A 24,303-nucleotide genomic window follows, 5' to 3' on the forward strand; every position below is an offset into this window, starting at 1 on the left:
TGGGTTTTTGTTTGTTTGTTTTTTATCCATCCAGACACACAGTGCCTTGTGATAAGTGAATTCAATCCATTTATATTTAGTCTTTGATATGTAAGTCCTTGATCCATAAGAACTTACTGTCATGTTATCGTTTGCTTTCTGGTTGTTTTGTATCTCTTGTTTCTTTATCCTTCTGTTTCTAACTTTGTAAAGTGGTGGCTTTATGTGATAATTTTCTCAAGCTCTCTCTCTCTCTCTCTCTATATTTTTTATGTTTCATGACTCTAAATTTTTGCTTTGTGCTAACCAGGTGGCTTACATAAAACATCTCATACAATAAGTAGTCCTGAGGAAAAGGTTTTTAAAAATAGTTTAAACACATGTTCTGTGCATTGATCATATGGTAGCACATATTCTATCTCTAGTGTCCTGGATTGATTATAGTGAATGCCACATAATGACTTATTCTGTTCTAATGATCAACTGTTGATTAAAGATGATAAAAACAAAATAATTTACCAGTTAAAGGAAACATTAAGTTGCGAAGGTTACTGTTTTCCTTCAACTTATTTTTTCAACCACATATGCTGTTTTAGCAAATTGTGTCTTTCTTCAGGAAAGCTACCAGCCAGGAACATAATTAGATTTATAAACTTTTGTCCCCTTTACAAGTGATAAAATAGAGTTGGAAGGAACCTCAAAAACCATTACTCAGGAGGAAACTGATGCCCAGAAATATGTAGTGATTTACTTAGTTGGATAGTGGAAAAGTGACTCTTGGGTCTCAACCCAGTATCCTGTGTACAACAAATATTTAAAGATAAAAGTTAACATACAATCATCTCCTCAGTGTACCCTAAAATAAAGTGTTTTCTAAGGAAATATATAGTATGGTATTGAAGTTAAATCCATAGATTTGCTAACACAATTGTTTTTTACAAAAATATAATTTTATATGCTTTATAAATGTATTTATACTTTATCAATAACATACTTTACTTTTTAAAACAGAATACTCTATTGACTTTTTAAGCAGAATGAATAGATCATATTTCAAACTTACCCTGATGACTTAGGGTCATTGCTATGCTTCCCACTTATTTTATTGTGGGCCATCAGTGAGATACCCTCTGGTAATATTGAGACATATAGCACATGTTTGTCCCTAAACTAAGAATTCCCACTGTTTTATTGTTTTGTTGGTCAGCAAGCAAGGGTAGCAGGAGTAGTTTCTCCTTGCATCAAACTTTGAGCTGTCACTTCTTATTATAGTTAGTGTGCCTGCCTATAAGGGTTCTTTTCATTTTTAAAAAATTTTTTGTTAGTTTCAGGTGTACAAAACAATGTAATAGACATTTATACCCCTCACAAAGTGATAACCCTCCTCCCCCAATCTACTACCCCTCTGACATCGTATATAGCTGTTATGGTTCCACTGAATCTATTCCCTATGTTGTACTCCACATCCTGTGACTATATATATATATACACATATTAAATTAGAATTGACATTATTATTCAGCTTCATGTGTATACTGCAATTTTTTTATTCTTAACTCTTTTTGGCTAAGTGACTGAACATCCAAACTTGTTGAAGGTTTTGTCATAGTTTATCCATAATTGTGAGTCATTGGGCTCTGCATAAAAGTTGATAGATACCACAATAGTTTTATACGTAATTTGGTTTAGAGGAGTCAGTATATGAAGGTTTGCGGCAACTATCTGCTTCACCTATCAGACTTATACATTATTCAGTAAAGGTGAACTTATTAAAAGTATGTATATTCACTTTTTGCTTATGATTTGCACTCCACAGCGATTTCACACAAAAAAAGTGCCCTGTACCATTTTACCTGCCAGACTTTTTTTTTTTCTTTTTTTGGAGGGGAGGTAATCAAATTTTCACACATTCCAAGACACAGTTTGATGAGGTTTGACAAATGTATATAGTTGTGTAACCATCATCCACATCAAGATACAGAAAACTCCCATTATCCCACGTAAGTTTCCTTTATGCCTCTTTGCAGCTCATCGCCTGTCTGCCCCTTACTTGCCCCTGGCAATCACTGATCTAATTGATTGCCAACATCATAGAAATCATATAAATAGAATCATAGTCTAGGTATTCTTTTGTGTATGGCTTCTTTCCCTCAACAATATCTGTGAATAGTATTGGCAGTTATTTCATTTTTATTGCTGAATAGTATTCCATTGTGGATATACCACAATTTACCCATTCATCAATTGAATTAATCCACATTAAGATGGTAGGAGCATGCATAAAAGAATCTTTGTGTCATCATGTTTTGCTTCTCTTTTGTAAATACCTAGAAGTGCAATTTTGGAATCATAAAGTAAGTAAATGTTTAACTTTATAACAAACTGCCAAACTGTTTTCCAAATGGCTATACCATTTTGCATTTCTACCAGCAAGGTCTGAGAGTTCAAGTTCCTTGCCATAGTTTATTTTAGGGAATTTTCAGTTACTTTGTCTCTTTGCAACATGACTGGAGTTTTGTTTTGTTTTATTAGTTTAACACTTTAGTGATGAAGTTATGAATTTTTAAAGGGCCACAAAGAACATCTTGGCAGATGAACAAGGTGGAAGTCTAAAATCAGATATGACATGAAAAGCAAGAACAAAAACAAAGATGGATTTCATCCTCAGGCTTTCAGTAACACTTTTAGTGGCTAGCCTCTTGGCTGAGACCTTACTATATAACTTCTTTCAGAGTCCCTGCTGCTGCTTGAATTGTAAAGGCTGCAATAGAAATGTGTTTCTTTACTTCTCTCCAGGCTGAATGTGGGTCTGCTTTATTTTCAATATCAAACATAGCATCATAGATCCCAGGAAATGATTCTCCAGCATATTTGTTGTGCCTACTTGGAGCAAAGATGATGTGCCTATTAGAAAGAAACAAAGAATGCAGGTTGAGCTAACGAGTATACATATATTATAGTTTATATACTTTTTTCTTTTGTTTCATTCCCTTTTGTTAGACCTCATTATATTAAGTATTCTTTGTCTCCTCCCAGCATTCACTTTTGTAACTCCAAAAAGAAGACATATATAATTAATTTGAGATACTTATGTAACAGTATAATTTTTAGCAAAGACAGGTGCTTACAATACGCATTTGTTAAGATGTGTCTCATGAATTGAATCATATCATCTTGCCAACCCATATAGTTAGAATGGAGCTGGAGCTTGTAAGTTGTATGCATTCGTTGTCTAACTGTGGATATCTACAGTGATAAAATATATGCTTGATGGCTCACATATTTAGAGAGAGAGGAGATTGGAAAAAATAATTTATCTTTGTGTCGCCTTTTTTAAAGATTTAACAAGAATGACAGTACTCTTCAGACATTAAAAAGCAGTAATTAAAGAGGCTTATGTTCCCAAAATGTCATAAATGGCAAGGATAATGAAGCCCATTCCAAAAAGGAAAATCGGTTATATATGGGTTGCCCACAAAGACAGTACATTTCTGATCTAGAAGGAAAGTTGTGCAATAGATTCCCAACGTCATCTTCTAAGTAGATCAAGAGATCAAGCTACTTCTGTCCTCATTAAGTGTCGAACTCTGCGTTCCAGAAGGCGGCATGTTTTATTAACCACATTATCAGGAATTAGGTCCAACACTCAAATCTCACAGCTTTTTCAAGATATATAAGACAATATTATCTGAAACAATACAGATAATACTATATAAGTCAGTATTGATGATTAAAGAGAAATTTATAATGCTAATCACTTAGATTTCCTAAAAGTACATCAGGATTTATCACTTTGGCTTTAAAATGTTAATATGGCCTCAAATGGATCTTTCTAACAAAACAAGTAAATGCGCTACACTGTTTATAAGCATTGATATTGTGACTTACATGTGAGTTGAGATATTACAGATATAGGTCATAGGTATTCTTTAGTATACTTGCCATCTTCTGGAGAATTGTAAAGGGAAAGTGTAGTAAAAAATTATTGATATAGGACTCAAACAAACCTTGTTTAATCATTGACCTGGCATCCAATACCTTTTGGTCTTTGGCAGGTTACCTAACTTCTCAACTTGTCCCATGTGTGTAAAAGCACTGAAATAATACAGGTTCTGCGTAGCCACCAAGTGGGTTTGGGCGTCAGAATGCCTGTGCTTTAAAATTAGAGCACTACCACATTTACCTTATGATAGTTACTTAACGTCCCTGTGCTTGTTTCTTCATCTTTAAAAGAGGGGTAATAATGGTCCTGTTCTCAAAGGACTGTTGTGAGAATCAAACGATGGATGGAAACACTCAATATAAGTTGACATTTAATAAATGCTCAGTAAATATTAGCTATTATTCTGAGGCTAAATCCTTTCCATAATTCTCTCAGATAGAAGCAGCTAATCTTGCCATTTGCAACAACATGGATAGGCCTAGAGGGTACTGTGCTAAATGAAATAAGTCAGACAGAGAAAGACACTGTATGGTTTCACTTCTATGTGGAATATAAATAAATTCAACAAATAAATAAGACACAAATAGACTCAGAAACAGAGATCAAACTGATGGTGGACAAAAGGGAATAGGGTAAGGGGGATGGGGGGAAATGGTAAAGGGGAATAGAATTGATAATATTGTAATAACTATGTACAGTGACAGGTGGATACTAGACTCATTGTGGTGATCACTTCATAAATAATATAAATATTGAATCACTGTGTTTTATACCTGAAACTAATATATACCCATTATGCTTTAAAAAAAATAAGTAGCTAGCTAAAAGAGATAATATGACAATGGACAATGTTTAACCAAATCAAATACCCTTCCATGAAGAGTAGACCCCCAAAACTATCCTGGTCCTGTAATAGTTCAAACTCTCAAGTATATCATAAAAATACATCTCCCTCCACGATGAACATTTCTGAATTTTCAAGAGGTCTCAAGAACCATAGCAGACTAGACTACAGTCTACATTTAGACTACCTATAATCCTTTTTTTCCCTCAACTTTTTCCTCAGTACATTATGAAAATGTTCTCATATATTCATAATCAAATGCAGCTTTTGCAGTCTTCAGCATACCTTATTTCATTTGATGTTTATAAGAAAAGTAAGTTTTATTTAATACTCTACATTATACAGTGTTTGTTTTCTATTGTTCTTGTAACAATTTACCACAGATTTAAAGGCTTAAAACAACACAGTTTATTATCTTACAGTTCTGTAAGTTAGAAGTCTGACATGGTTCTCACTGGGCTACAATCCATGTATCAGCAGGGCCATAATCTTTTGTGGAGGTTTTAGGGGAGAATCCGTTTCCTTGTTTTCTAGCTTCGGCCTCCCTTATTTTTCCATCTGCATAAACAGCAACAGCAGGTCAGAGTGAGACCTCTTCACGTGGCATAACTCTAACTTGCTCTTCTGCCTCTCTTTTACTTTTAAGGACACTTGTCATTACGTGATTGAGCCTACCCTGATAATCCAGGAAAATTTCTGTCATAAAGTCACATGATGAGCAACCTGAATTCTATCTGCTACCTTAATTCCTCTTTGTCATGTTATCTAACATATTTAGAGGTTTGGCTATTATCAAATGGTCATCTTTGGGAGACACCATTAGTTTGCCTACCACACAGAGCAATTTATGGAAATTTTCTTAGAGAAAAAATGACCAGAGGAGTATTATAATGTATAAAATGCATTCAATGAAGGATAGTTAAGGAAATATCACTTATTTGGATTGTTGTGGTGTATTGTGTATTATCGACAACTCAGTTAAGTTTGCAGAAATTAATTTCAAAAATGCTTTTCACTCCACAATACAGATTTATACTTCTGAATTTTATGATGAATGTTTTAAATATATTCCACAGTAAAAACATTTTATTTTAAAATATGTACAATTTTTACTGATTCATTCATTACTAATCTGAACATTATGATTTTATGATAAATACATATATACACACAGCTATATAATAAATGTATGTGTACACATTGGGTTACTGATTTTTTTAATCCAATATTTATCAATTCTAAGTGATAAAAATTTTATTGCACTATAAATCTGGTAATCTCTCTTTTTTTGAAGTTCATGAAATAACAGGCCTTGAAAATGGCATCGATCCAGTACATATACTGAAAATCTTTTATCTCACATTCTTAAATAATATACCAGTTTGTTTTTAACCTGATTTATGTTGCCAGACGAGAAAAAAATTGAAATTAGTTACTATTTAAAGGAATGAAAAATTCTGGGTAGCTGGGATTAGTATTATAGCTACATTTCTCTAAGGAGTTATTGGCAAAAGTGGGAGTATGTAATAAATATGACTCATATGTATTTAATAAAATAATCCTCACAATCAGGAAGGGAAAAATTATTTCCACATCACTGCAAACTAAAGCATAGCAATATGAACTTTTCTTAATTATATTTTTTATTATTGAGATATAATTGAAATATAACATTGTTAGTTTTAGGTATATAACATAATGATTCAATATTTGTATATATTACCAAATGATCACCAAAATAAGTGTAGTTAACATCTGTCACCGTATGTAGTTACAAATTCTTTTTTCCTTGTGAACAGGATTTTTAAGATTTACTCTCTTAGCAACTTTCAAATATGAAAAGTATTTCAGTATTATTAACTAGTCACCATACTGTACATTACATCCCCATGACATTTTAAAACTGGGAGTTTGTAACTTGGGACTACTTTCACCCATTTGGCACACCCCTCACCCCACCCGATGCCTCTGGCAACCACCAGTCGCTGTATCTATGAAAGTGGTTTTTTGTTTGTTTTGAATTCCACATATAAGTGAGATCTTATGGTACTGTCTTTCTGTCTGACATTTTATTTAGCATAAGGCCCTCAGTATCCATCCATGTTGTTGCAAATAGCAAGATTTCTGTCTCTTTTGTGGCTGAACAATATTCCATTGTGTGTATCTATATCTATATATCTATATTTTTAACTCTATACACATAGCTATATATCATATTTTCTTTATCCATTCATCCAATGATAGTCACAGGTTGTTTCCATATCTTGACTATTATAAATAATGCTGAAATTCATATAGGGGTACATATGTCTTCTCGAATTAGTGTTTTTGTTTGCTTCAGATAAATACCTGAAAGTGGAATTCCTGGGTCATATGGTAGATCTATGGTATTCTTAATTTTTTGAGAAACCATAATCTGTTCCATGGCTTCACCAACGTACAATTCCAACAGTATTTGAAGGTTCCCTTTTTTCTACATCCTGTCTAACACTTGTTATTTCTTATCTTTTGGATAATAACCATTCTATTATGTGAGAGATAACATCTTATTGTGGTTTTGATTTTCACTGCCCTAATAATTAGTAATGTTGAACATCTTTTCATGTGTCTGTTGGCCATCTATATCTCTTCTTAGGAAAAATGTCTATATAAATCCTTTGCCATTTCTAAATCAGGTCTTTGTTGTATGAGTTCTTTATATATTTTAGATATTAACCCCCCTATCAAAGTATCATTAGGAAATATCTACTACCTCCCGTCCCCCTTGCCCTTGGGTAACCACTAAACTATTGTCTATGTCTATGAGTTTTTGTTTGTTTGTTACTTTTTCTTGTGGGGTCTTTGTCTGGTTTTGGTACCAAGGTAATGCTGGACTCATAAAATGAGTTTGGAATGTTTCCTCATCTGCTACTTTTTGGAAGAATTTAAGATTGGTATTACTCGTTCATAGTAGTCTCATGTGATCCTTTGTGTTTCTGTGGTATCATTTGTAATGTCCTCTCTTTCATTTCTGATTTTATTTGAGCCCTCCTTCTTTTTCTTCGAGTCTAACTAAAGGTTTGTGTATTTTTTTATTTTGTTTAAGTGAACCAGACTTAGTTTCATTGATCTTCTCTGTTGTCTTTTTAGTCTCTATTTCTGCTCTGATGTTTGTTATTTCCTTCCTTCTACTCACTTTGGGCTTTATTATTATGTTTAGTTCCTTGTGGTGTAATGTTAGGTTCTTTGAGATTTTTCTTCTTTCTTGAGATTGGTATTTAGTGCTATGAACTTCCCTCTTAGAGTTACTTTTGCTGCATCCCATAAATTTTGGCATGTTGTATTTCCATTTTTATTTGTCCCACATATTTTTTGATTTGTCTTTTGATTTCTTCATTGACCCATTAGTTGTTCAGTAATGTGTTTTTATTTTATTTTTTTTAAATATTTTCCGTTGTGGTACATATTTTTTTAATATTTTTTATTTAAATATGGTTGGTATACAATCTTATATTGGTTATGTTAGTTTCAGATGTACAATACAGTCATTTGACATTTTTATACCTTACGATATGATCACTCCACTAATTCTAGCAATCATCTGTCACCATGCAAACGTATCACATTATTGACTATATTCCCCATCCGCTTTTAATACATTCCCCCACTCTTCTGGTTATCATTCCTTTGGTCTCTATTTCTATAATTCTGTTTTTGGTTTTTTATTTTAGATTCCACATATAAGTAAAACCACACAGTATTTACCTTTTTCTGCCTACTTATTTCACTCAGTATAATAAAGACATTTCTCCAAAGAAGACATACAAATAGCCAACAGACATAGGAAAAGATGCTCAACACATCACTAATCATCAGGGAAATGCAAATCAAAACACAGTGAGATACCACCTCAGACCAGTCAGAATGGCTATTACCAAAAAGTCAACAAATGATGTGTTGGCAAGGATATGGAGAAAAGAGGTCTTGTGCATTGTTGGTGGGACTGAAAACTTGTGCAGTCCCTATGGGAACACTATGAAGTTTCCTCAAAAAACTAAAGGTAGATGTACCATACTACTTAGCAATTCCACTTCTGGGTATTTATCCAAAAAAAAACAAAAACACTAATTTGAAAAGATATATGCACCCCAATTTTCTTGCAGTATTAACTGTGTTTCCCTGAAAATAAGACTTAGCCGGACAATCAGCTCTAATGTGTCTTTTGGAGCAGAAAATTAATATAAGACCCAGTCTTCTTTTACTGTAATATAAGACCGAGTTTTACATAAAATAATATAAGAACTGGTCTTATATAAGGTCTTATATAATATATAAGGATCTTATATTAATTTAACTGGTTCTTATATTAATTTTTGCTCCAAAAGATGCATTAGAGCTGATTGTCCAGCTAGGTCTTATTTTGGGGGAAAACATGGTATTTACAATAGACAAGATATGGAAGCAACCTATATGTCCATCGATAGATAAATGGATAAAGTGGTATACACACACAATGGAATATTATGCATCAATAAAATAGAATGAAATCTTGTCATTTGTGACAATATGGAAGGATCTAGAGGGTATTATGGTAAGTTAAACAAGTGAAATAACATGTTTTTTAATCCACATATTTGTGAATTTATAGGTTTTTTGTCATTGATTTCTAGTTTCATATGATTGTGGTTGGGAAATTTGCTTGATATGATTTCAATCTTCTTAAATATGTTAAACTTGTGTTGTAGCTTAATAGATGATCTGTCTGTGAGAATGTTTTATTTGTACTTGAGAAAAGTATGTTTTCTGTTGCTTTGGATGGAATGTTCTGTATATATCTTTTAAAGTCCACCTTTAGGCCGATGTTTTCTTACTGATTTTCTGTCTAGATGATCTATCCATTTATGTAAGTGTGGTCTTGAAGTCCCCTAATATTATTGTAATGCTGCTATTTCTCCCTTTACTTGCTTTATACATTTAGGTGCTTCTATGTTGAGGGCATATAGATTTATGGTTATATCTTCTTGATATATTGACTCCTTAATTATTATATAATGCCCTTCTTTGTGTCTTATTTACTTGAAGTTTATTTTTGTCTGATATGAGTACAACCACTCCATTTTTTTCTGGTTTCCACTTGCATGGTATGTCTTTTTCCATCCCCTCTCTTTCAGTGTGTGTGTCCTTCCATTGGAAGTGAGTCTCTTGTTGGCAGTATATACATGGGTCTTGTATTTTTTTTATCCCTTCACCACTTTGTCTTTTGATTGGAGAATTTTGTCCATTTAATGTAATTATTGGTATGTACTTCTTGCCATAGTGTCAATTGTTTGCTGCCTGCTTTGTAGTTCCTCTCTGTTCCTTTCTTGTTCTCCTGCTCTTTTCTATTATGGTTTGATGACTTTATTTAGTGGTATGCTTAGATTTCTTATCATTTGTGTATCTACTACAGGTTTTAGCTTTGTTATTACCATGAAGCTTCCATGACAATTTACACATATGAAAGTCTATTTTAAGTTGAAAACAACTTAAATTTGAATGCGTTTACTCTCCCACCCCCCGACAGGTTTTATTTTTTGATGTCACATTTTACCACTTTATGTCTTGTGTATCCTTTAATTATTGTCGTTGTTTTTACTACTTTTGTCTTTTAACCTGCATTCATTCTAGCTTTGTAAGTGATTAATTTACTACCTTTACTACATATTTGCCTTTGTCAATGTGATTTATACTTTCACATATTTTCTTGTTACCACTTAGCCCCTTTTCTTTTCAGCTTAAAGAACTCCCTTTACTATTTCTTGTAAGGCTAGTTGAGTGGTGAACTTCTTTAGTTTTTGCTTGTCTGGAACACTATTTCTCCTTCAATTCTGAATGCTAACCTTGCTAGGTAGAGAGTATCTTGGTTGGAAGGGTTTTTTGTTTTATTGTTTTTGTTTTTCCCTTCCTAGAATTTTGAATATATTGTGCTACTACCTTCTGGACTACAAAGTTTCTGTTGAAAAATCTGCCAGTGGTCTTAAGGGGGTTCCCTTGTATGTAAGAAGTTGTTTCTGTCTTGCTGATTTTAAGATTATCTCCTTGTCTTTAATTGGGAGATGGGGGCAGCTTCAAAAACTGGGGCACCAGACAAGTGTAAGGGCTGCTTTCTAAGAGATACTAGTACTCTGCAACACAGCACAGGAGGAGCACAAAGACAGCTGTCAGCCCTCCGACATGTCTGATAGTACTTATAGGTAACCCTCAGATGTATGTTTAATTAGAAACCTTCCCCTCAGGCTGTAAATATGATGATAAGCTTATAGGCCTCTTTCACTGGAAGACTGAGCTCCTGGGTCTATTGTCCCTTGTGCAGTGAGGGTGGTAGCTGTTTAAGAACTTTTTATCTGTGGATTACAGTCCTATGGGAACTGCAAGCATAAGCCTCACTGGCTATCAGAGCCAGGCAAGGTAGAGGTGTCCCCTAGTAGCAGCTGCAAAAATTGGGGTACCAGACAAGGGTATAACCTTCTTTCTGGGAGGTAGATCAAGCTAGTGTGAGGCAGAAGGGAAGCACAAAGATTGCTTCCACTGGCCTCCAGTCCTTGAGAGCAACTCTCTAGCCTTCGAGAAGTGTGTCAGACCAGAAACTCGCATCTCAGGCCAAAGCTCCTGGACAAGCAAACAGGCTTTCTCAGAAAGACTGGGGGGGTGGGGGAGGGGTGGTAGGCCAAGAACTGTGGCTCCGATTGTTACACTCCTATGGGACCCAGGAACACAAACCCCTGTGGATTCCAGAGCCAAACCATCAAGGGGTGTTCCCCTGGGCAGCAGCTGTAAAATCCAGGGCACCAGATGCAGATTAAAGCTCCCTTCTAGGAGATACTGGTGCTCAGCAGAAGGAGAGCATGAAAATGGCATCTGCCGTTAGAAGAAAAAAAAGATGGCACCTGCCAGCTTCAGCAAGGCAAAGGGAGAGGTGAAAATGGTACCTACCAGCCTCTGTCCCAGAGAGTATCCCAGCAGGCTCCACCCTCTCTGGGGTGTTTAAGATTAGCAAATGAATCTCTCTCACAGAAAATCTGGGTGCTTTTCAAAGGGCTTCTTCTGTGCTGGGCCTTGTGGTGAGTGAGTCCGCACGAGTTGTTGTTCTCCATTTGCAACAGTCCTTTGGATCTTGTGGATGTGAGCTCCATTGGTTTTCAAAGCCAAGTGTTTTGAGGGCTCATCTCTCAGGTGCAGGTCATTCTTAATAGTTGGTGCTTGATTTAGGGTATGAACTCTTTGCTTCTCAAAGAGAAGCTCCTGGTTTGTGAGTTGTGAGTTCCCTCCTGATTGTGGGTCATTACACGGGGGCTGGGGTTTATGGTGAGATTGGCTCTCAGCCTCTCCTACTTGCTTCAATGTAGTGTTTTTCTTATTCCACCACCCCTCCACCCCATGTGGAGCTGCTTGACTAGTTTTCAGAGTAAAGTGTTCCATATGTCGCTATAGATTCAATGTGTCCGTGGGAAGAGTTGAGTTCAGGATCTCCCTAAATCACAATCTTGAACCTGCCTCTCCCCTGGCTTCAGAATATAGTCTTACTATTCAGTTAACAGTTCTAAATATATTTTTAAAAATAGATTGCAGTCTTTTTGGAAGACAGTTTGGCTGTTACTTACATTTAAAATATGTTTATCCTTTGACTCTGAAATCCCAGATACTGATTATAAAGCTATTAAAACATTCAAGTAAAATATAGGGACATCTGTGTGGCAGCACTTTTCATAATACTAGTAAGTGAGGGAAAAACAAAACAAATCTAATTTTAAAAATTAGAGCAAAGAAAAGTATTAAACATGTGAGCCATAAAATGGAACACTATGAAGCAGATGAGAAGAGTTAAAACTGTATACAGCTGACTCTTGAACAATGTGGGGAGTTCAAGACACCACTCCCCACACACTCAAAAATCCGTGTGTAACTTTGACTCCGCAAAACTTAATTACCTTTAGTATCTGCAGGGGACGGTTCCAGGAACCCCCTGCAGGTACCAAAATCCACAATGCTCAAGTTCCTTCTACAAAATGGCATAGATCGACACATACAGTTGGCTCTCCTCATTTGCGAACTCCCAATCATGGATTGAAAACAGTAATTTACCTTCTACTTATCTGATGGCAATAGTTTAACGCCAACTTCAGATATGCTAGTTTGGGTCACAGTGAGGTATGTCATGGCTTTTAGTGGAACACCTGTTGCTTCCTTACCTGTAGAACTGCCTCCCTGGTAAACCAAGGGGATCGATGAATGCTCTCTCCAGGAGCATCAATTTGTCATTCATGATTCTCACTGCAATGGGACTTTGAGAACAAAAAAACAGATCATTATAACGCTTACCATGGAACCATATCTTAAAATAACATTAAAGAAGGGTAAGTCTGATGCTGCCAGTTTGCAGACCATAATTTGAGTAGTAGTGATTTAGAGGTGAATGCTTATGAGTGTATAGAGTTCACTCTAGCAACTGGATTGCTTTTAAAACAGTAGGGAGCTTTACATTTGAAACTTACTTATTAAGATCAACTTCTGTAAGTCTTCTATGAAAATCTAAGGCAGCCTCGGAGAAGTTTTTCACAGCAGAAAATAAGGAATCTTTTTTAAAAATAGAAAAGTAGGAGGGAAATGAGTAAGCACAAGTGCTTCATATTTCAGAGGTTCACTTTCCTGCCCTCCCCATTCCAGGTTGACATGACTGAATACGTATTGAAACCATTTTGCTCCTGAGCCTTCTTGCAGAACCATGGAAATTGTTAGAAAATATTGTAACAAAGAAGTAATGTAGAAAATAGAAAATGGCTAAATTGGTTCTAAAGGAAATAACTTTCAAGAGTCTGGGACATATATAATTCATACTGTTAGTGAGTACAGTAAGTCCTCAACACCTTCAACAGGTTCTGTGACTTTAAGCGAAACCGTGTATAACGAAACCAGTTTTACCATAGGCTAATTTATAGAAACCAGAGTTATGTTCCTAAGGCATCTTATCTATGTTGTAATGAAACTACATTAAATGAAACAACATTTTTGGAGGACCTACTGTAGTACATTCAGTGTAAGTACATTCAATATTAGAAACGAGGTCTTTTTAATGCTAGATATTCTTTAAACTTTAATTTTTGTTGCTATTGTTCTAAACCACGTACCAATGAAATAACCTAATAACATATCATGGGCGTTAAGGACAAAGAGTGCTGAAGGAATTTTAAACTTCAAATGAAGCATAAAAATCAAGACAGATAAGCACTGAAATGCGTCCCTGGGATTTTGTGACAGCGGTGAATGAAACTTAGGTAAGAGTGACTTCAGTAAAGTAGTCGGAACATGAGACAGTGCAGTGGTTTAGGTACTGGGAGGTAAAGAACTGGAGACGGAGTGTAGATTCTCCATCCATCCATTCATCATTCTTTCATTCTTTCATTCAAACATTTTTTTTTCAGTGACTGTTTTTACCTGGCATAAAATTGTGAAGGAAGTAGGGCACCTCAGGTAGAAGAAATATTTTTAAGAAAACATATATCCTTTCACTGTAACTGCGTGGCTTCTCTCGCAATTGGACCCTGACTTATATAAGTTGATAAAAGGTAATTCACCAAAAGGAAACTGGGGTATTTAGGAGAGATCTGTATGCTGGATAGCCCCCGAACTATGACTATCCATCTTGTTGTAGGCCCTGCTATCTCCAGTTTCATCTCTCTTCATTTTTCCCATAATTGCAGAGATTCTCCCATCACATTGATGTAAACACAATTGTCTAAATTATCTTTGCCTTATTTTATTTCCAGATCATACTGCCGTGTTTCCCCCAAAATAAGACCTACCTGGACAATCAGCTTTAATGCGTCTTTTGGAGCAAAAATTAATATAAGATCCGGTCTTATTTTAATATAAGACCAGGTCTTATACAATATAATATAATATAGTATAGTATAGTATAGTATAGTATAGTTTAGTATAGTATAGTATAGTATAGTATAGTATAGTATAGTATAGTATAGTATAGTATAATATAATATAATATAATATAATATAATATAATATAATATAATATAATACCGGGTCTTATATTAATTTTTGCTCCAAAAGACGCATTAGAGCTGATTGTCAGGGAAACACTGTACCTGCTGCTCATCATAACTTTCTGAAGATTACTAGTTCTTATGTAATTATATTCCAAAACGATTACTGGCCTCTGTGCTCCAATAGTATTCTCTGTGTATCCCTGTAATAACTTGTCCCGTGCATTCTGTCTTCTTCCCCACATGAGACATTAAGCTCTTTGAGGACAATGAAAGTGCTAAACACTCTTATACCTCCCAGGAAATAACACAGTGGTTGGTATAAAGTAGACAGTACTCAATAATTTTGGTATGTACTAAGAATATATACTCTCAGAATAATAAAGACAATGGTTACAATAAAACAGTAATAACAGGTAACATTTATGAGCAGTAAGTATTAGTCACCATTGTTTCCATGTGTCAACAAACTGAATCTCTACAGCAATCTTGGAAACATGTTACAGTCTTTCTACCATTTCACTCATAAGGAAACTAACACATAGATGGGTTAAGTAACTTTCCCAAGGTCACACAGTGACTAAATATTAAAGCCAGGATTTGAATCAGGAAACTGCTTCTAGACCCAATGTTCAATGCTACCACACTACACTGTATATCCTCCCTGTTTTGTAGAAGATACATGGTATAGAACAGCAACCACAAAATGGCCAGATATACAAGGACAGATGCTAAAAGCTATGTAAAAAATCCCCCATGTAGACAAACACTAAAAGATATATGCAGTAATAATAATTCTAATATATACATATATATATATATACACACATATATACATATATATACACACACACATATATGTAGTGAAATTGGTAGTTTTCTCTTTTCAAATTTTGTGTAATATTGCATTTTTCTAGTATTGTTCTTACAACACAGTAAAAGTATTTTTAAAGGCAGCAACAGGGAAAACCCACCTTTTGTAGCACTATCTTAGCAAAATGGATTCATCCTACAAATATCAAATTAAATCACATTCTTTAATAGATGTCAAAGTTTTTTTTCTAGAAGTCAGAACTAATAAGTGTGGCAGGGATACATGATACATTCTAAGATGAAATAGTATGCATAGGTGATAGGAAAGATTATAAAACACCTACTCAGTCATTTCTTACCAAATGATACTCCATGGTCTCTCAACTGTTGGTCATGTTTCTTGGATAAATTGGAGATACTTGTTGCATAGTTTTTCAAAGCTTTCGCATAGTCTTGAATATTGAAAGGAATGATTGGAGAGTCTGCAAGATCATAAACTAGTGCTCCTCGTAGTTGAGCCACGGAAAGCTGTTTTTTAAATGTGGGGTCATAAAAATTCTCTACCAATTCAAAGGTCTCGTAAATTGTGTGGTATAGTGGGTAGCTGCTGTACTTATCTGTTTTCTGAAAAAAAAAGGTGTGGGATAGAAACCAAGTACAGATGAATATTAAATACGCAAATTACAATGTTTTATATAATCATAAAAATGGTTACAGAAAAAATTCAACCATAAGGCACCTTGAGTTTTATCACAATGAAGCAAAAAATTAACTAAAATACTGTGTTTCCCCAAAAATAAGACCTAGCCGGACAATCAGCTCTAATGAATTTTTGGAGCAAAAATTAAGACCTGGTCTTATTTTACTACATATAAGACCCAGTCTTTATAATATATTATAATATAATATAATATAATATAATATAATATAATATAATATAATATAATATAACATAACATAACATAATATAATACCAGGTCTTAAATTGATTTTTGCTCTAAAAGATGCAGTAGAGCTGACTGTCCGGCTAGGTCTTATTTTTAGGAAAACACGGTACTACCAACCAGTGTTCAGTGATCTAAAATTTTACCATTATTCATTTTATAATTCATGTAATCTTCATTCAAAATACTGTTTATTGAGAATTTTCCTTATTGTATTTATGATCATTAAAATGAAGGCGTTCACATTCCAATTGCACATCAGCACAGTTTAAAATTGTCTATCAATTGATTGGGAATGAAAGGTCCTGGGAAGCTAGTAAGCATCTATATAGCTGAAGGATTATGTATGTAAAAACTTTCCCTGCCTCCCCAAACAGTGCATAACCTAATGTCATTTACTCATAACCTGTATTACGCAATTCAGTGCTACGATTATAAAAACATAAATGATCACATGGTGGTATTCTATATAAGTATTTTTTTACTTCTCAAGTAAAAACTAAAGCTAGGAAAGGCAGACCTACTTTTACATTGCTATAAGGCTATCATTCTTACGTTTAGTATCACTAAGAGGAATCCTGTATCAGCCTCCCCTTCTGTCTAGCATTCTGCTTTTAATCTGCATTGTCTTAGAAGCTACGTAACTTTGTTCAGAGTGATAATAGAGTATAAAAGTGAATAGGCCTTGAAAGTGGTGAATCTTTTATGTATTAAACGTAATGAATATTAGTATACAGACTTATGCATTTACTTCACATTATTTTGGAGATGCTTTCGCTTGTTTGTTATTAGTTGTATTCTGGATAGTCAAATTTGCAAGGGCTGTGTATTTGATACAAGCAAGATGCTCATATATTGCCCTTATGATTTGAAAATTATTCAAATCTGTACAAATCTGAGTTCAATTTGGTTTATGACATAATTGATAACATAGGCAAGCCAACATGGTGTACATTGGCATTTGCAGGCACTTGCGTATCACCAATGTGTTTGAGTGTCAATTGTGTAAACCAGTCAGTACAGAACAGAAAACAGAATCGAGTTAAAAATGAAGAGAAACCTGTTTGATTCCCTACCCAAGAGCTCTGGACTCAGACGACAGGCAGTAGTGGGAATGTGAAGAGGGGCTAGTACAATAAGGAATCTTAGCTTAGCATTCCCTGTAACCAAAATACCTTCTCTATCTGCACATTTTCCTCAGGAAAAGTACATCAGAGCCTACAAAAAAACTAGGCGAATAGGATTTTCAAACAAAACCTGACTCAGGAAAAGGATGAGAACTACTTGGTGCTGACAAGCAGCTAAGTCCCTGTCGTTACTCTGGCAGCTACCACTTCATTGAATAACCCTGGCAGTGAAAATTCACTAAGTACCCCAAATTACTAATGGTCCATCTACTGAAGGACATGCAGTCTGTCTCTGCTCCTGAAATTCTTCACAGCCCTGTGCCAAACAACTATATGACAGAATTCTTACCAAAAAGAATGTGGCTGAGGTACTGTGTATCCAAAATAATAAAATGGCTTACCCTGTTTTTAGTGTAACGGGCTCTGCCTGAAGCAATTCCAAGTCTCTGAAAATAAGCTTCAAAATCACTTCCAGATCCCAGTTTGTTGATTCTAGGTACAGAATATAACGAGAGAGGAGAGAGAGAGAGAGAGAGAGACCATTAAAGAAATGCATAAATAAATATTAATAATATGAAGTTAAATAGATGGGACAATGAATCCTGTACCAAGAATAGCAAGGAATTTCATGGCACATTTATAGGAGTTAGGAAAAGGTATACCACCCTCAAGACACTGGAGGAAATTGGTGATAAACCTATATCTGCATTTACTACAACCAGACTGGCAGTGCCACCAAAGTCGGCAGCCTAGTGACTATGTTCTCTTCTATATTTTCTGCATTTATGGTATTTGTTTAGAGGAGAAACAACAAATAAGATATGGTCCCTGCCCACAGAGAATTATAGTCTAGTAAGAAAATGGCCATGAAAAAGTCTGTATTTAAGATCATGAAGAATCTAAATGTGCCTTATTTTATTTCTAAAATAAATCTAATTACAAAATATTTTTTGCATGTAATCAAGAAACTACTATATACATATGAGGTCAGACAATTAAGTTCATGAATTCGTCCTACAAAAAGTGCTACACACCTCATTGCTGAATATCATTACGGTCACCTTCCAAGTACTCACTCCCTTTGGGAAGCTATGCACTGATGCCAGCACCTAGTCCACCCTTCAAAGCAATTTTGGAACTCTTTTTCTGAAATGGCCATCAGAGCTGTCATCGTATTACCCTTGATGTCCTGAATGTCATCAAAATGTCTTCCTTTATTTTCAGGTAAAGAAAGAAGTCATTGGGGGCCAGATCAGGTGAGTAGGGAGGGTGTTCCAATACAGTTATTTATTTACTGGCTAAAACTCCCTCACAGACAGTGCCATGTGAGCTGGTGCATTGTCGTGATGCAAGAGCCATAAGCTGTTGGCGAAAAGTTCAGGTCATTTTTGTCTAACTTTCTCATGCAGCCTTTTCTGCACTTCCAAATATAATAGTAAACTTGGTTCACTGTTTGTCCAGTTGGTACAAATTCATAATGAATAATCCCTCTGATAGCAAAAGAGGATAGCAACATCATTGCAACAAGTTCTTGAACTTAATTGTCAGACCTCACACATACATATATATTATAAATATAGACTAACGTAATGACATGAAAAAAATCATAATATAATGGTGAGTCAGTAAAGTAGAAAATAAAATTACATATGCATGAGGAATAGAATGATGTACTTCTAAGCTATTAGATGTGTTTTTGAGACTGAGACAGTGGATGCTTTTTAAATCTTTTTTTTTCTTTTTTTTAATAAGCATGTGAAACTTTTATAATGGAAACACATTTCAAATTTCACAGACATATTTGGAATATGGAATGAAGCCATAAACTGCTACCATCATCTGCTGGTTTTAGAAACAGTATTGCAGTAGAAAGCAAATATAAAATAAATTCAGGAAAGCTACTGTTGTGTGAATGAGAAGAAGAAAAAAATAAGTTAATACTTACATAAAATACAAATTGATTACAGGTAAAGACACAATTTAGTGCCATCAATAATGCCCATTAATAAATTTAGAAGCAAATAATCCATCATTTATTTTTTACTTCATCATTATCATTTGAAGTTATATCAACTATTAATGCATTTAATACATATCACAATGCAATTTTTTTGCAAGAATGCAAAATAATGCTTTATAATGTGGCAAAATAATTCTGACTAAAATTTTGTAAAACTAGATCTATCTGCTCTATTACAGGTTAGAAGACTTGGCTGTTCTGCCACATCAAAGGCTGCACGAAGGGATCCTTTAGTATTATCTTTTCTACTCCAATTCTTTATGAGGTATCTAGGAATTACATGTCTGGCTAACCAAGGGGCAAAGGGAAATTCATCATTTATCCTATGGTAGAAAATATACAATTAATTTACCTAGGAAAATTTTTATTTTCCGATGAAGGGTCCTTTTCCAACCAGCTTTCATAAAGAGATTTACTCTCAAAACCATCATCAGGGCTGGAGATCTGAAAAAATAAATCAAATATTGAGAATTAGAGGCAGAAGCAACTAAATTCATGCCAACATAAAACCACGTGATAGTTAACATCCACTTCTAACTCTACGTAATGTACATTTGTGTAGCATATATTCTTATTGCAAAATATGCTTTCGCAAATGGGAAGAAAAATATTCAGCTCAAATTCTTGTTCATTTATGATGCCTGTCTCTTGGTAATTTTGCCATAAACCTAGGATAAAATTTCCTGCTTATTTTGGTAAACTTTTTAAATAGAGGTTCAGATTTTTAATAAATGTCATCACTTTAATGTTTGGCAGCTTAGATTTCTTTTAGTGGGAAGTATTTGGGGGGAAAAACAGATATAATATTTATTTTAGTAAATTGCTTTTGTCCAGGGAGACCTACAAAGAGGCCTCAGAGCAGCAGATCTAGCTAATGAAGCTGAGCTTGAAATTGTCCATATAAATCCTGATTTTGTGAGGTGGGTGGGGCGAGGTTATTTTAGAAAATCTGATTATATTTAAACAAAGTTGGAATTTGATGGGTTTAAAAAAATTCTACTTAACCTCAGATTTCTACTTGTGAATTTTAAGAGCTTCTGGGTATACAGCAACATTTTTTATTACCCTCGTGAAAAGTATACTTACGAGCTTATACTTTGCTTTGCTTTCTCCACTCTAAGAAAAGCAGGACCATGTGGTAGAAAACTTGTGGACTGTGGAATCTAACCATGTCTATTTCAGATCCATATTATCACACACAGTGGCTGAAGTTTGTTCATTTATAGCTCTGCTTTGTTCGAAAATGGACCCATGGCAGGCCCTATGTATGCAGATCAGAAAGCATTATAACCGTTGGTGTACTTCCTCTCATCTTTAAACCCTAGTTTTCCCACCTGTGGAAATGGAGGGAACGTACCATACCCATCTTATCCTAAACAGCATCTCCTCTGATATCTTTTCTGGCCTTTATGAAGAGTTGGTTATTGCCTCAGCGTCACATAGGAGGTCCTCAGCTTAACAACAGCCATGACACCCCCAGACACCCCCTTCCCTGCCAACGTGTTGGCAGCTGCAGGAGCGTTCTGCTCATTTCCAGCCAACTGACTGGGTTCTACTACCCTACTGGGCTCCTGCCAATTTATAATACTGTGTTTCCCTGAAAATAAGACCCGGTCTTATATTAATTTTTGCTCCATTAGGGCGTATTTTCAGGGCATGTCTTATTTTTTTCATGTACAACAATCTACATTTATTCAAATACAGTCATGTCATCTTCTTCTGGAACATCGTCATAATGTACTAAATGCATCTGTCTGGCTGACGATCTTAACTGAGGCTTATTTTCGGAGTAGGTCTTATTTTCAGGGAAACACGGTAGCTGAGACCCAGCTCTAATGCCTACATCTTGTTTGGATTGAATTCCCTGCAAAATCCTCTTCATTTTCTGGAATCATGCCATCTTGGTCTAGCAATAACCAGACCTGTGTCTCCTTGGCCTACACACCCGAGAGCAGACTTTTCTGTCTCAGGTATATGCATTGTCATAAAACCTGTCCCTCCTCCATTATATCAATACCGTGTCCATTTCTTACTTCTGTCAGGCAGCTGCCCTTCTCTCTAAACTCAGCCCTCTCCACCACCTTCTCCCTACCCTCATGTCACCAGCATAATTTGTGCCAACACACCTTAGAGGTTGATAAAATTGTAGTAATCAGTTTCCAGGAGAATAAAAAAGTCCCTTTTCTACTGGGTTTTGGTATGGCCATAAACGAACGTGTGCCTTCATACAGAGGCAGAGTCCTAAACTCCCTGACTGGCTCTGAAATTCTTATTAGCCCTGACCTCACAGGCAGGAGCCAGCTCTGTAGGACCATACAAAGCACAAATGCTTATTCTGAGATGGGTTCTTCCAATACGGTTTTATTTACTGCCTGCTTTTAGATGTTTTTATGGGACCTTACAATGAGCAGATCAAAGACATAACCTACCTAATATAGGGAGAGAGTTGCCATGGGCATAATGAGGACTCTCATTTGGGAGAACTAGTTTTTTGAAGACCCTAACGGTAAAAGGGAAAGGCAAGAGTAAGGGGGACTGAGAAATAGCATCTACAGAAAAGTGATACCTACTTCACACTGTCATCTAAGTGATATTACATGACAGAAACATTTCTATAATTAAATTTTATAGCAGGGAACTACTTAAACAAAGTACACAGATAGTAAATAAAGAGATTATATGATTTTGAGAGACTCAGAGGGCATTAGAGTTTGCAGAGTACTCTTTGTATCAATAACTAATATTTATAATATGACCGGTAAGTAAGCACGTGGAATTATTTCCATTTTGCTTTTAGACTCGCTACAGCTTAACCTATTCACTACACTGGTAGAGTGATCTTTCTAATGAACAAATATGATAATGTACAACTCTGTTAAAAATTCGTTAATTTCATTGTCACCAGATTTCTGAACTCCTGGGCCTATTTGTTATGCCCCATTTCTTACCATCTTTCCACCAACACTTTGTGCTTAGGTCATACTGATCTACCTCCAGGTCAGCAAATATGTTCTTTCATACCTCCCCTTCTTTTGAGGAATTTCGTCCTGTGCTTAGAATGCCTTCTCCTTTACTTTCATTTCCCTCCATTTTTCAGCCCATGCATTCATTATTCTTTAAACATGCTCTGGAGCTTTCCAACTTCCCCAGCTAACCCAGGATTTTAGGTGCTCTATTACCTCGTTGTTCTCCATTGTATATAGTATCTGATATTCCAGTGAGCGATAACTCTTCATTTATAGGTCTGTATCCTCTCTAGATAACAAAGTATTTGGATTCAGAGACCTTGTTATTTTATCATTGTTGCTGCTGGAATTCATTTTATAGGGCCTGATACCTAGCAACCACTCAATAAATATCTGTTGATTGAATAAGTAAGTAGCCAAGGCAATCTTGAAGCCAAGGGTTTTCCATTCCAGCTCAGTGTTCTTTCTGTTGTATCAAAATGCCTCTGCTAGATGAAATTATACACCCTGTACATTACAACAATGTATACAATAAGAATGTTAATCACAACTATTAGAACACAGAAACTAGCAATACTATCTCCACTGCAATGTCACATAAATAAATAGTGTATTAGAGATTTTGTTCTGACTTGTTATTTATACAAATCAGCTATGTTGGTCATCAGTTTAAAAATAAGTGCCACTAATTAAGAAAACACGTTTTATTCACTTATCCATTTATCAGAAAACCTTACGACAGATCTATTTACATACCTCTTTTGTCAGTTTATACACCAATTGGTAAAGAAGGGGTGTACAGTCAACTCTGAGAGTATAATTTCCTGGAAAATAAAACACAGAGTATTTTCATACTTCAAATGGAATTCCAATCTATGTTGAATTCTAACTTTATTTTCTGACTATAAATAAGACATAATAGACTTCAAATTGAAGCCATTATTCCCAGGGAATTAAAAATAGGGTGGAAATAGTTCTTCAGGAGCAAGAGTAGCTGCAGTACACATGCTACAGAAGGACTGGCTGCGAAGCCAGCAGCTCTCATAGTAATCACAATGGTCATTCTTAAGGCAGTGTCTCAGGGGAGTTTGGCAAAGGAAATGCCCTGTTTCCCCGAAAATAAGAGCTAGCCAGACAATCAGCTCTAATGCGTCTTTTGGAGCAAAAATTAATATAAGACCCGGTATTGTATTACCCAGCATTATACTATATTATATTATGTTATACCTGGTATTATATTATATTATATTATATTATATTATATTATATTATATTATATTATATTATATTACATTTATATTATATTGTATTATATTATACCTGGTATTATATTATATTATATTATATTATATTATATTATATTATACCTGGTATTATATTATATTGTATTATATTAAAGACCCGGTCTTATATTACAGTAAAATAAGACCGGGACTTATATTAATTTTTGCTCCAAAAGACCCATTAAAGCTGATTGTCCGGCTAGTTCTTATTTTCGGGAAACGCGGTGGTAAGGCTACAGCATTCATTCCTTATTCATTCATTCAGTGACATAGTATATAACAAAACATTAGACTAAAGCATGTCAGTAGCTAGTAAGTATGTTCTGACATTTATCTAGACATAATCATAATACAGTGAAAGCCTAGAG

General features: G+C 35.0%; 1 protein-coding gene across 3 annotated transcripts in view; it reads right to left on the reverse strand.

Annotated features, from left to right (window-relative positions):
• Positions 1-2,487: 2,487 nt before the first annotated feature.
• NAALAD2 (N-acetylated alpha-linked acidic dipeptidase 2) overlaps positions 2,488-24,303 on the reverse strand; it is a 49,216-nt gene continuing 27,400 nt past the window's right edge. For 2 of the 3 annotated variants that reach the window (XM_074335619.1, XM_074335617.1), the window contains 7 exons: positions 23,409-23,476; positions 20,039-20,130; positions 18,068-18,158; positions 15,955-16,219; positions 13,277-13,358; positions 12,974-13,066; positions 2,488-2,883 (listed from right to left, as the gene is read on the reverse strand). In XM_074335619.1, the coding sequence (XP_074191720.1) occupies positions 2,694-2,883; positions 12,974-13,066; positions 13,277-13,358; positions 15,955-16,219; positions 18,068-18,158; positions 20,039-20,130; positions 23,409-23,476 (881 nt within the window). In that variant the 3' untranslated portion in view covers positions 2,488-2,693. Of the gene's footprint in view, positions 2,884-3,566; positions 3,668-12,973; positions 13,067-13,276; positions 13,359-15,954; positions 16,220-18,067; positions 18,159-20,038; positions 20,131-23,408; positions 23,477-24,303 lie in introns of those variants that run through there. The other variant, XM_074335618.1, reaches the window with a different exon arrangement.

The sequence above is a fragment of the Rhinolophus sinicus genome, linkage group LG06 (genome assembly GCF_036562045.2).
Source record: "Rhinolophus sinicus isolate RSC01 linkage group LG06, ASM3656204v1, whole genome shotgun sequence".
Classification (NCBI taxonomy): domain Eukaryota; kingdom Metazoa; phylum Chordata; class Mammalia; order Chiroptera; family Rhinolophidae; genus Rhinolophus; species Rhinolophus sinicus.